This window comes from Gopherus evgoodei, unplaced genomic scaffold (assembly GCF_007399415.2).
Source record: "Gopherus evgoodei ecotype Sinaloan lineage unplaced genomic scaffold, rGopEvg1_v1.p scaffold_49_arrow_ctg1, whole genome shotgun sequence".
In the NCBI taxonomy this organism is placed as follows: domain Eukaryota; kingdom Metazoa; phylum Chordata; order Testudines; family Testudinidae; genus Gopherus; species Gopherus evgoodei.
Window position 1 is genome coordinate 529,845 of NW_022060070.1, and position 12,936 is coordinate 542,780.

Sequence of the window (12,936 nt, forward strand, 5' to 3'; positions counted from 1 at the left end):
TATAGTCAATTCTTGTTAACTAAACTAAAATTTATTAAAAAAGAAAAGAGAGAGAGTTGGTTAAAAGATCAATATACAGACAGACTTGAAGTCAATTCTTGAGGTTCAGATACATGCCAGAGATGAGTTTGTAGTTGCCAAAAGTCCTTTTAGAAATAGTCCAGAGGTTATAGTCCAATGTCCATATTCAGGGTGGCTCCAGTCAGTGACTGGGGATCTCAATCCTTATGGCTTAAGGTTTCCCCCTCTTGAAACCCAAAGCGGATCTGAGATGAAGCAGGATCGTGTCCCAAGGTTTTTATACATCTCCAGCAGACTTTTGCCCTGAGAAAACAATAGGCTTAACTCTCCTTCTCCCAAACATCATGGCAATTAGCACAGGGTAATTTACCCATTAACAGTTCAGATACCGGTTACAACAACCTTCAGAGAGACACATAGAAGACGGTTACTCACCTTTGTAACTGTTGTTCTTCGAGATGTGTTGCTCATATCCATTCCAGTTAGGTGTGTGCGCCGCGCGTGCACATTCGTCGGAAAACTTTTACCCTAGCAACTCAGTGGGCCAGCAGGTCGCCCCCTAGAGTGGCGCCGTCATGGTGCTCGATATATACCCCTGCCGGCCCACCCGCTCCTCAGTTCCTTCTTGCCGGCTACTCCGACAGTGGGGAAGGAGGGCGGGTGTGGAATGGATATGAGCAACACATCTCGAAGAACAACAGTTACAAAGGTGAGTAACCGTTTTTTCTTCTTCGAGTGATTGCTCATATCCATTCCAGTTAGGTGAATCCCAAGCCTTACGTAGGCGGTGGGGTCGGAGTGAAATGTGGCAGAATGAAAACTGCTGAGCCAGAGGCTACAGCATCTCTTGACTGTTGAACCAGGGCATACTGCGAAGCAAAGGTATGGACCGAGGACCAATGGAGCTGCGCGACAGATCTCGTGGGTAGGAACACGAGCCAGCAAGGCGGCAGATGAAGCCTGAGCCCTGGTAGAATGCACAGTGATGTGGCTTGGGGAAATATGAGCCAAATCATAACAAGTGCGGATGTACGCCATCACCCAAGATGAGATCCTCTGAGAGGAAAACAAGCAAGCCTTCCCTTTGGTCTGCTACCGTGACAGAGCTGGGGCACCTTACGAAATGGTTCTGTCAGCGCAATATAAATGCGAGCACTCCACAGATGTCCAGGGAGTGCAACTGTTGCGCCCATTGCGTTGAGCTGTGGGTAACATGAAAGGCCGAAACCACCTTAGGGAGGAAAGCCGGGTGCGGTCATAACTGCACCTTGTCTTTGTGAAACCTAGTGTACGGCGGAACCACCGTAAGAGCTCTGAGCTCAGAGACCCGCCTGGCCGATGTAACAGTTACGAGGAAAGTTGTCGTCCAAGACAGGTATAGCAGAGGGCCGGTCGCGAACGGCTCAAATGGGGGAGACATAAGTCTGGTTAAAACTAGGTTGAGGTCCCAGGTTGGGGCTGGGCGGCGCACCCGAGGGTGCAAGCGCTCCAAGCCCTTGAGGGACCTCGAACCCATAGAGTGTGAGAACACGGAACGTCCACCTTACCTGGCTGGAAGGTAGAGATGGCTGCTGAGTGTATCCTCAGCGATGATACCGCCAGGTCCTGCCGCTGAAGGCCAGAGGCAGGCCAAACAGAGGGGATCGAGACCTCAGCAGGAGCAAGATCGAGCGTATTGCACCTGTAGAAGAAATGCTTCCACTCGGCCAGGTACGTTGACCAGGTGGAAGGCTTCCTGCCATCCCGGCTCAGTTACGCAGCAGCCACACCGTGAGGCGAAGAGGCTGCAGGTCCGGGTGACGAAGCCTGTCGTGGCCCTGAGTGATGAGGTCTGGGTGGGGTGGCAGGGTAATTGGGTTGATTATTGACAGGCCGAGCAATGTGGTATATCAGTGCTGCCTGGACCACGCTGGAGTGATCATGATGATGCGCGCTCTGCCCCTGCGGAGTTTGAGCAGGACCTAATGAACCAGTGGGAACAGAGGGAAGGCATAAAGGAGTTGGCCTTTCCACGGCATCAGGAATGCGTCCAAGATCGATCCCGAGGAGAGACCTTGGAAGGAGCAGAACATCTGGCATTTTCTGCTCTTGCGGTGAGCGAACAGGTCTATGTGAGGAAAAATCTCCACTTCTGGAAAGCAGAACACCTCACATGGGGCAGAGTGACCACTTGTAAGACAGGAAAGACCTGCTGAGTCAAAGCATCAAGGCGTTCTGAACGCGTGGGAGAAAGGACGTCACCAGCTCCATCGAGTGGGCCATGCAAAAGTCCCGGAAATGGATGGCCTCCTGACAAAAGGGGGGAGGACCATGTCCCTCCCTGGTTATTTATGAAGCACACGGCCGTTGTGTTGGCTGTAAACACCGAGATGCCACGGCCTCGCAGCTGCCGCTGGAACCCCTGGCATGCCAGGCGGACTACTCTTATTTTTGGGGCATTGATGTGGAATGCCAGCTCCCGAGAAGACCAAAGGCCTTAAGCTCGGAGGTGACCATGAGCACTCGAGCAGAGAGATGACACGTCCATTGTCAGGGGCAGTGAGAGCTGGGGCGGATGGAACCGCATCCCTGCCCACACCAGGGAGGGAGTTAGCCACCACTCTAGGGAGCCTAAGGTGCTCGAGGGAACGGTGACTACCATGACCATTGGCTCCCTGTCCGGGCAGTACGCTGAGGTGAGCCGGACTTGGAGAGGATGGAGGCGGAGCATGGCGTGTTTGGTTACAAACTTGCGGGCAGCCATGGACCCAGGAGACTGAGACAAGTGCGAGCCGAGGTCGTTGGGAAAGTCTGCAGACCTCAGATGATTGTTGCCATCGCCTAAAACCGCGGCTGTGATAAGCAGGCTCCGGCTAGGTCAGAGACCAGGATAGCCCCTAGGAAGTCCAACCTCTGCGTGGGAACCAGAGTGGATTGCTCTATAGTAATCATCAGGCCTAGACCTGTGAATAAGACCGTGACGATGCCCACGTGCTGAGTGGTTTGTGTCTCGGAGTCTCCTTGGATAAGCGAGTCGTCCAGATATGGAAAAACGCATATCCGACATCAGCGAAGGTAGGCGGCGACTATGGCCATATACTTGGTCAATACCTGTGGGGCTGCAGAAAGGCCAAACAGTAGGACTGTAAACCAGAAGTACTGACGGTTGGCTAGAAAGCGGAGGTATCTCCTGTGCGGAGGGAAGATGGCATTGTGAAAGTACGCGTCCTTCATATTGAGGGCGGCATAGCAGTCCCCAGGAGGCAAGGATGGGATAATGGTTCCTAGGGATACCATGCGGAACTTCAACCTTATCCTAAACTGGTTGAGTCCGCACAGGACTAGGAACGTCTGAGACCTCCGTTCGAGTGGGGGAACCTTGGAAGGTTCGTCTTTGGTCCCAGTGGTAATTGCGAGGGACCTTGACCTTGGCTCTTTAGGGGTCCTGACGTTTGTCTGCGACCACCTTGGCCTCGCCGTTTGCCAAAGTCCTGTCTCTGGCTAGGCACAGAGTATGGCGGCTGGGGACAGAAAGGCCTGTGTTTGGTCGCTGGCATATGCATGCTGAGAGAGCGCATTAGGACCCTATTGTCCATCAGGCTTCGCAGCCTGGGGCTGTCTTTGCCGCGAAGAGGCCTTTACCAACAAAGGGTAAGTCCTGAATGGCATACTGCAGCTCCGGCCGGAGGTTTGAAACCTGAAGCCATGAGATGCACCTCATGGCGACACCAAAGGCCAGAGTCCTGGCTGCTGAGTCTGCTGCGTCCAACGAGGCCTGGAGGGACGCTCTGGGTACCTTTTTCCCCCGTCCTCCAAGACGGCAGCGAACTCTTGGCGGGAGTTTTGAGGGAGAAACTCCATAAACTAAACGACCTTCACCCAGGTGCTATAATTATAGCAACTAAGCAAGGCTTGTTGCTTTGCTACCCAGAGCTGCAGGGCCTCTGCAGAGTACACCTGGCGGCCAAGTAGGTTCATTCGCCAAGCCTCCTTCGGTTTCGGGGCTGGCGCCCGCTGGCCATGCCAATACCTCTCCTTAACAGACTGAAAGACTAGTGAGCAGAGAGGACAGCAGACAGACGAGTAGTCGTACCCCTTAGAGGGCACCATACCGGGTCCTCTACCTCTGGGACCTTCTCCACCTCAGGTTGTCGGGGGGCGTATCAGAATCGTGGTCCTGAGCATAAGATCTGCGCATGTGGGATGACACGGATGCGTGTCTGGATGGCCATGGAGGTACTAAAAGAAGGCACAGGCAGAGTCTCTGACTCTATCGGACCTTGCCCAACTCGGCACCGGGGACCGGCACCGGGAGGCATACCGGTACCTGGAACGAGATCCAGACCTGCAACCAGAATGGTGCCGGGAGGTCGGCCGAGATCTCGAGGCTCGGGGAGAGGCTACAGGAGTCAAGGTACCTGTCGTGGTGCCAGGAGTCGGAACGGTGCCGATAGTAGCGGGTCGGCGAGCGGGATACCGACCGGTGCAGCGAGTGCGACCAGTACCGATGAGGAAAACAGCACCGGGACTGCAAGTGGTGTCGGGTGTGCCGACAGGACCTGGAGCGTCTGCGGGACCGTGATCATGAACGGTGCCACTCTGCTGTGCTGACAGAGGAAGGTCATATGAAGAGACTATATTACCCGCACCGGCGGTGCCGGGGTCAGGCAGCATCGACTCTGTCATGGCAATGAGATCCCTCGCCGTTGGTAATGTCTCCGGCGTGGAGGGAACAGCAGGCTCAACCACAGTGCATACTGGGGAGCTGTCAGGCACCGGATTCGACGGCCCTCGTGGGACCGGGATCGACGGTACCGAGGTCGTCAGAGCTTCGGTAGGTGTCAGTGCTGGGCGATCCGACTTAGACGAGCTCTCTGGCTGCGGTGCCGTCAGCACGGAAGCAGCAGGAGCAATAAGCTCAACCACGGCACGTGCCGGGGAGCCGTCAGGCACCAGATTCGACGACTCTCGTGGGACCGGGATCGATGGTACCGAAGTCGTCAGAGCTTCGGTAGGTGTCGGTGCCGGGCAATCTGACTTAGACGAGCTCTCTGGCTGCGATGCAGTTGGCACGGAAGCAGCAGGAGCAGTAAGCTCAACCACGGCGCGTGCCGGGGAGCCGTTGGGCACCGGATTTAACGGCCCTTGTGGGACCGGGATCGACGGTGCCGACGTCGTCAGTGCCTCAGCAGGTGTCGGTGCCGGGCGATCCGACTTAGACGAGCTCTCTGGCTGTGGTGCAGTTGGCAAAGAAGCAGCGGGAGCAGTAAGCTCTACCACGGCGCATGCCGGGGAGCTGTCAGGCACTGGATTCAATGGCCCTGGGGGACTGGAATCGATGGTGTCGATGTCATTGGTGCCTCTGCAGGTGTCGGTGCCGGGCAATCCGACTTAGACGAGCTCTCTGGCTGCGATGCAGGTGGCAGAGAAGCAGCAGGAGCAGGGGGCTCAACCATGGCGCGTGCCGGGGAGCCGTCAGGCACCAGCAGGAATCGCAGGCTTTCTCGACCTCGGAGGAAGGGAGTGGTGCCGAGTCGACTTCGGTGCCGGCGACAGCCGGTGCCGAAAGGCCTTGGCAGTACCGGTGGGGTCCGGTGCCGAGGAGGCGCTTCTGCCAGCCGCTTGATCATCGCTCGGTGCCAAAGGTGGAGGGGTAAGTGAAAGTCCCGCTCCTTTTTGTTCTCGGCTTCAAAGCCTTGCAAATGGGGCACTTAGCTGTCAAGTGTGATTCCCTGAGGCACTTCAAACAGGAGTCGTGTGGATCTCCCTTCGGCATCGACTTCTGGCAGGCTGAGCCCATTTTAAAACCCGGTGAGCCGTGCATGGGCTCCGGCACCGGGTGCAGGAAAGGGGCTACTTCCTGAACCCTGCTAACTATTACTAAACTAACTATGTTAGCAAAGAAAAAACGTATAACTATACAAATATATATATAAAAGGATTATAACTGCATAACTATATATGAGAACTACGAGTAGCTAGGGAAGTGGAGGTCAGCTAAGCCGACACGGGCGGTAAGAAGGAACTGAGGAGCGGGTGGGCCGGCAGGGGTATATATCGAGCACCATGACGGCGCCACTCTAGGGGGCGACCTGCCGGCCCACTGAGTTGCTAGGGTAAAAGTTTTCCGACGAATGTGCACGCACGGCGCACACACCTAACTGGAATGGATATGAGCAATCACTCGAAGAAGAACCAATAATACTATTTCACGCAAGTGTCTTCCTAAATGTTAATATTCCTCTTTTGATCTTTGAATCAAAGCCATAGCGATAGACAAGACTTGTTTGCTGACATCCCAAGACCTGAACAAACACCTTCCCTTCTACCTCTAACAATGCGGCTGCATTTCAAAGCTCTGTTCATTGAGTATCTTCCTAACCTGTCCTTAAGGTTCACCCATGGGTCAGGTCAGTCGTTGAGGTGAGTTAATTAACTCTTTCTGGCCCTGTCACCTTTCAGTGAGATATATTACACTCAGAAAGTCACACACACACACACCCCGCCCCCAACACATCAATGCCCCTAGCTCTGACACAGCACTCTTCATCAATCCATGGGGAGGGAGGGGAGGAGTGATGGCAGGGCTATCCCCACTGTACAGATGGGACCAAGACCCAGAGAAGCTAAGTGACTTGCCCAAGGTCACACAAAAATCCATGGCAGAGTAGGGAACTGACCCCAAGTCTCCAGCTGGTGTTGTGACCATGGGACCATGCTTCTCATTGTCATGAGACAATGCGTCCCCGTTCCTGAGTCCCTTCTGGGCTCTCTCCGGTAGCTTGCTTTTAATCCATTTCATGGGCCACACTGATTTGGTATAGTGCCAGTTTTTAATCAGCATGTCATGCAGAACTGAGGCAAAGAGCCAACAGTCTTTTACCTCAGCCCAGGTCCCTGTGCCCCGCAGACCTGCCATTGGGTCGCCTTTGCCTGCCAAGTTCTGGTGCATGAAGCCGTGCTCTGGGCACTGATGCTTCTCCAGCAGGACAGACCCTTTCACTTCCTGGGCCATGCCTGAACCAACTTCCCTCGTGTCCAGGTTACTCTACCATAAACCCCAGGAGCTCTCCCCAGACTGATCGTCCCTCGCCCCTTTCAGAGCCAGTAGGGCAGATATGGTTCCTTCCGTTTCTCCCAGAGCTCTGCCTCTCCAGCCCTGCTGGGGCTGCCTGCAGCTCCCTCCACTTTGTCAAGGCCTTTCTGGGCCTGAAGGTGCCGGAGCAGAATGCAGGGCCCCAGGGATACAAGTCTCCACAGAACTCTATGGATTTCCCTTCCCATCGCTCCCTGCAAGGCTCACCCGTGAAGAACTCCCTCCAGCAGCTACTCTTCATGAGTGGGCTGGCCAGCTTCTGAAGTAGGGGCAGAAACTGCTGGAAACTAGTGATCATGTGCACACAGGCCTGCAGGATGGGGTGATCGGTAGGCAGGGACTCTTCCATGTGGGATGCTTCCCTCTGCCACTCAGCCATCTTCTCTGTGGCCAGGGGGGTGTTGAACTGGTAAGACAGAAAGACCAGTGAGTGCTCAGATAGCCCTGGATGGGGGTGCATCCCTCAGGCAAACCCATTCACACTCAGAAAAGTCCTATGGAATAGCAGGAGTGGCTGCAGGTGGGAATCAGCAGAGCTGTGAATGTGTGGGAGGAGGCCAAATTTGGGATAACAAGGGAGATTGTAGGTCAGGATTGGGGGCACCGGCAGAGCTGGGGTGGGCTGGAATAGCTCTGGGCCAGGAGTGAAGGGCACCAGCAGAGCTGGGGGCTGTGGGTCAGCAAGGAGGGGCACCGGCAGAGCTGGGGGGGAGCCCAGGGTTGGGGTAGCAGGGGGATGTGGGTCGGGAGTGAGGGGCACCGGCAGAGCTGGGGGGAGCCCAGGGCTGGGACAGCGGGGGCTGCGGGTTGGGATTGGTGGGGTGTGATGAAGTGTTTTGCATGAGCACTGTGTGTCTTAGTTTTCCCTGTGTGCTGTGTGTGTAACGAGGTGGCGGGAGAGGGCCAGGGGTGACCTCGCCTAGCAGCCTTGTGGAACAGTGACCCAGAGGCTGTCATGGAAGCCAGCCAGTGGGAACAAAGGATGGAAGAAAGCAGGCCCAGATGACCTGTTTTTGGACCAAAGACAAAAGGCGGAGGAGGAACTGTGTGTGTGGGCGGAATATAGGGGGCTCGGCTGGAAGGAGGGGGCAGCTGGACTGGGGACAAGGAACAGCCTGGGCCCATGGGGACTGGGACAGATCCAGATGGCTGGGGTTGAGACTGGCCAGTCCCTAGGCCCCTGAGAACTGCCTGGGCTGTGTTCAGACACACAATAAACCTCCTGTTTGACACTGGCTGAGGGTCCCTGCAGGCTAGAGATCGGGGGCATTGCTCCCTCTGGGGGTGGGGTCCCAGGGGCCCAGAGCGAGGGGACTCTCAGAGGGGCCCAAGGCAGGGCCAGGCATGTGGGAGGCTCAGATGCACAGTCCCAGGAGGCAGGGGGCTGGAGAGAGAGAGCCACCCTCGCAGGGGATTGTCACACTGAAAGGGGTACCTCCCAAGGGCCATATGGAGCCAAGAGAGCCTGGGGCCAAGGAGCCTGTGACGGGGGCACAGTAGGGTAAAGATAAGGCCTTCGTCTGTAGCCATATTGCAAGGCGTAAAGCCTAAGGCCGTCGGCTGCAGCCAGGTTAAAAAAAGCGGCAGCTATTAGCTGAGAAGCAGAGAGTCACATCCCCACAGTCCATCTAAATGACATTGAAACCCTGGACTATCCGGCTGTTAAGAAGCAGACCCCGTCCTAATGGCTCCCACTAGCACCAGACAGGTTGGTAAAGAAAACATCGTTTGATAGCGTCTGTCTGGCAAGAAATCACTTCTCAGTGGTTGTGAAACCCACATTTCTTCCTGGTTCACAAAGTGTGGGGGAGTCAGGACCCTGCACCCTCCATTCCTGTGACTCACTGGGTGTCACAGAGTGTGGGGGAGTCAGGGCCCTGCACCCCCCACTTCCTGCGACTCACCAGGTGTCACGGAGTGTGGGGGAGTCAGGGCCCTGCATCCCCCATTCCTGTGACTCACCGGGTGTCACGGAGTGTGGGGGAGTCAGGGCCCTGCACCCCCCACTTCCTGCGACTCACCAGGTGTCACGGAGTGTAGGGGAGTCAGGGCCCTGCACCCCCCACTTCCTGCAATTCACTGGGTGTCACGGAGTGCGGGGGAGTCAGGGCCCTGCACCCCCCACTTCCTGCAATTCATCGGGTGTCACAGAGCGTGGGGGAGTCAGGGCCCTGCACCCCCTACTTCCTGCAATTCACCGGGTGTCACAGACTGTGGGGGAGTCAGGGCCCTGCACCCCCATTCCTGCGATTCACCGGGTGTCACGGAGTGTAGGGGAGTCAGCGCCCTGCACCCCCCACTTCCTGCGATTCACCAGGTGTCACGGAATGTGGGGGAGTCAGGGCTCTACACCCCTCACTTCCTGCGATTCACCGGGTGTCACGGAGTGTAGGGGAGTCAGCGCCCTGCACCCCCCACTTCCTGCGATTCACTGGGTGTCACGGAGTGTGGGGGAGTCAGGGCCCTGCACCCCCTACTTCCTGCATTCACCGGGAGTCACAGACTGTGGGGGAGTCAGCGCCCTGCACCCCCCACTTCCTGCAATTCACCAGGTGTCACGGAGTGTGGGGGAGTCAGGGCCCTGCACCCCCACTTCCTGCAATTCACCGGGTGTCACAGACTGTGGGGGAGTCAGGGCTCTACACCCCCCACTTCCTGCAATTCACCGGGTGTCACGGAGTGTAGGGGAGTCAGCGCCCTGCACCCCCCACTTCCTGCTATTCACTGGGTGTCACGGAGTGAGGGGGAGTCAGGGCCCTGCACCCCCCACTTCCTGCAATTCACCGGGTGTCACGGAGTGTAGGGGAGTCAGCGCCCTGCACCCCCCACTTCCTGCTATTCACTGGGTGTCACGGAGTGAGGGGGAGTCAGGGCCCTGCACCCCCCACTTCCTGCAATTCACCGGGTGTCACGGAGTGTAGGGGAGTCAGCGCCCTGCACCCCCCACTTCCTGCTATTCACTGGGTGTCACGGAGTGAGGGGGAGTCAGGGCCCTGCACCCCCCACTTCCTGCAATTCACTGGGTGTCACGGAGTGTGGGGGAGTCAGGGCCCTGCACCCCCCACTTCCTGCAATTCACTGGGTGTCACGGAGTGTGGGGGAGTCAGGGCCCTGCATCCCCCATTCCTGTGACTCACCGGGTGTCACGGAGTGTGGGGGAGTCAGGGCCCTGAACCCCCCACTTCCTGCAATTCACTGGGTGTCACGGAGTGTGGGGGAGTCAGGGCCCTGCACCCCCCACTTCCTGCGATTCACTGGGTGTCACGGAGTGCGGGGGAGTCAAGGCCCTGCATCCCCACTTCCTGCGATTCACTGGGTGTCACGGAGCGTGGGGGAGTCAGGGCCCTGCACCCCCTACTTCCTGCAATTCACCGGGTGTCACAGACTGTGGGGGAGTCAGGGCTCTACACCCCTCACTTCCTGCGATTCACCGGGTGTCACGGAGTGTAGGGGAGTCAGCGCCCTGCACCCCCCACTTCCTGCGATTCACTGGGTGTCACGGAGTGTGGGGGAGTCAGCGCCCTGCATCCCCCACCTCCTGCGATTCACCGGGTGTCACAGAGTTTGGGGGAGTCAGCGCCGTGCACCCCCACTTGCTGCGATTCACTGGGTGTCACGGAGTATGGGGGAGTCAGGGCCCTGCACTCCCCCCTTTCTGCAATTCACTGGGTGTCACGGAGTGTGGGGGAGTCAGGTCCCTGCACCCCCCATTCCTGTGATTCACCGGGTGTCACGGAGCGTGGGGAGTCAGCGCCCTGCACCCCCACTTACCTCGATTCACCGGGTGTCACGGAGTGTGGGAGAGTCAGGGCCCTGCACCCCCCACTTCCTGCGACTCACCAGGTGTCAGGGAGTGTGGGGGAGTCAGCACGCAGCACCCCCCACTTCCTGCGATTCACCGGGTGTCACGGAGTGTGGGGGAGTCAGGGCCCTGCACCCTCCATTCCTGCGATTCACCGAGTGTCACAGAGTGTGGGGGAGTCAGGGCCCTGCACCCCCCACTTCCTGCGATTCACCGGGTGTCACGGAGTGTGGGGGAGTCAGGGCCCTGCACCCCCACTTCCTGCGATTCACCGGGTGTCACGGAGCGTGGGGGAGTCAGGGCCCTGCACCCCCACTTCCTGCGATTCACCGGGTGTCACAGAGTGTGGGGGTCAGGGCCCTGCACCCCTCATTCCTGCGATTCACCGGGTGTCACGGAATGTGGGGGAGTCAGGGCCATGCACCCCCCATTCCTGCAATTCACTGGGTGTCACGGAGTGTGGGGGAGTCAGGGCCCTGCACCCCCCACTTCCTGCGATTCACCGGGTGTCATGGAGTGTGGGGCAGTCAGCGCCCTGCACCCACCACTTCCTGCAATTCACCAGGTGTCATGGCGTGTGGGGGAGTCAGGGCCCTGCACCCCCTATTCCTGCGATTCACCAGGTGTCACGGAATGTGGGGGAGTCAGGGCCCTGCACCCCCTATTCCTGCGATTCACCAGGTGTCACGGAATGTGGGGGAGTCAGGGCCCTGCACCCCCACTTCCTGCGATTCACCGGGTGTCACGGAGTGTAGGGGAGTCAGCGCCCTGCACCCCCCACTTCCTGCGATTCACTGGGTGTCACGGAGTGTGGGGGAGTCAGGGCCCTGCACCCCCTACTTCCTGCATTCACCAGCTGTCACGGAGTGTGGGGGAGTCAGGGCCCTGCACCCCCTACTTCCTGCATTCACCAGCTGTCACGGAGTGTGGGGGAGGCAGCACCCTACACCCCCCACTTCCTGCCATTCACCGGGTGTCATGGACTGTGGGGGAGTCAGGGCCCTGCACCCCCCACTTCCTGCGATTCACCAGGACTCTCAGCCAGCCAGGAAAACAGAGGTTTATTAGACGACAGGAACACAGTCCAAACCAGAGCTTGTAGGTACAGAAACCAGGATCCCTGAATCAGGTCCATCTTGGGGAGCCCCAGGGAGCCCACACCCAGGTCCTGGGCCTTCTCCCATCTCTCCAGCCAGCTCCAAACTAAAAACCCCTCAGCTGTCTCCCCCAGCCTTTGCCCAGTTTCCGGGGCAGAGTTGTCACCTGGCCCCAGGCCCTTCCTGGCTCAGGTTACGAAGGGCAGCCGCGATGGTTTACATGCTGGCCATCAAGTATCGTCCGTCAGTCACCCTCTTATTTCCCAACCCCATCTTGTACTGGTGCAATACCCCAGGGAAACGGAGGCACGCCCCATGTTAGCAGAAGACAGTAAACTAGGAACACTTCCACACAACATTCCCAGGTCAATCCTCCTCTCTCCCTACTGCGTCACATCCCTCCCCCCCTCGAGACTGAACTGAGCGGGGTCACTCTGCCCAGTGACCTGGGGAAGTTCAGGGCCCCCCCCCGGGACAACGCGTCTGCTGTCAGGTTGGCACTTCCCTTCACATGGACCACGTCCATGTCATAGTCCTGCAGGAGCAGGCTCCACCTCAGCAGCTTGGTGGGTTAGAAGTGAGGGGCAGCTGCAGAGCTGGGGGGGACGAGAGCAGGGCTGGACTAGCCGGGGGCTGCGGGTAAGGAGTGAGGGGCAGCGGCAGCACTGGGGGCAGCCCAGGGCTGGGCTAGGAGGAGCGGCGGGTCAGGAGTGAGGGAGGGAGCCCAGGGCTGGGCTAGGAGGGGCTGCGGGTCAGGAGTGAGGGAAGGAGCCCAGGGCTGGGCTGGCAGGGGCTGCGGGTCGGGAGTGAGGGAAGTTGCCCAGGGCTGGGCTAGCAGGGGCTGCGGGTCGGGAATGAGGGAGGGAGCCCAGGGCTGGGCTAGCAGGGGCTGCGGGTCGGGAATGAGAGAGGGAGCCCAGGGCTGGGCTAGCAGGGGCTGC

The 12,936-nt window shown here is 58.2% G+C and overlaps 1 protein-coding gene across 3 annotated transcripts in view; it reads right to left on the reverse strand.

The window, feature by feature from the left end:
• The window catches only part of DNHD1 (dynein heavy chain domain 1), a 210,088-nt gene that overhangs the window by 116,521 nt on the left and 80,631 nt on the right, over window positions 1-12,936 (reverse strand). For all 3 annotated transcript variants that reach the window (XM_030546775.1, XM_030546778.1, XM_030546776.1), the window contains exon 17: window positions 7,304-7,502. In XM_030546775.1, the coding sequence (XP_030402635.1) occupies window positions 7,304-7,502 (199 nt within the window). The remainder of the gene's footprint in view (window positions 1-7,303; window positions 7,503-12,936) is intronic.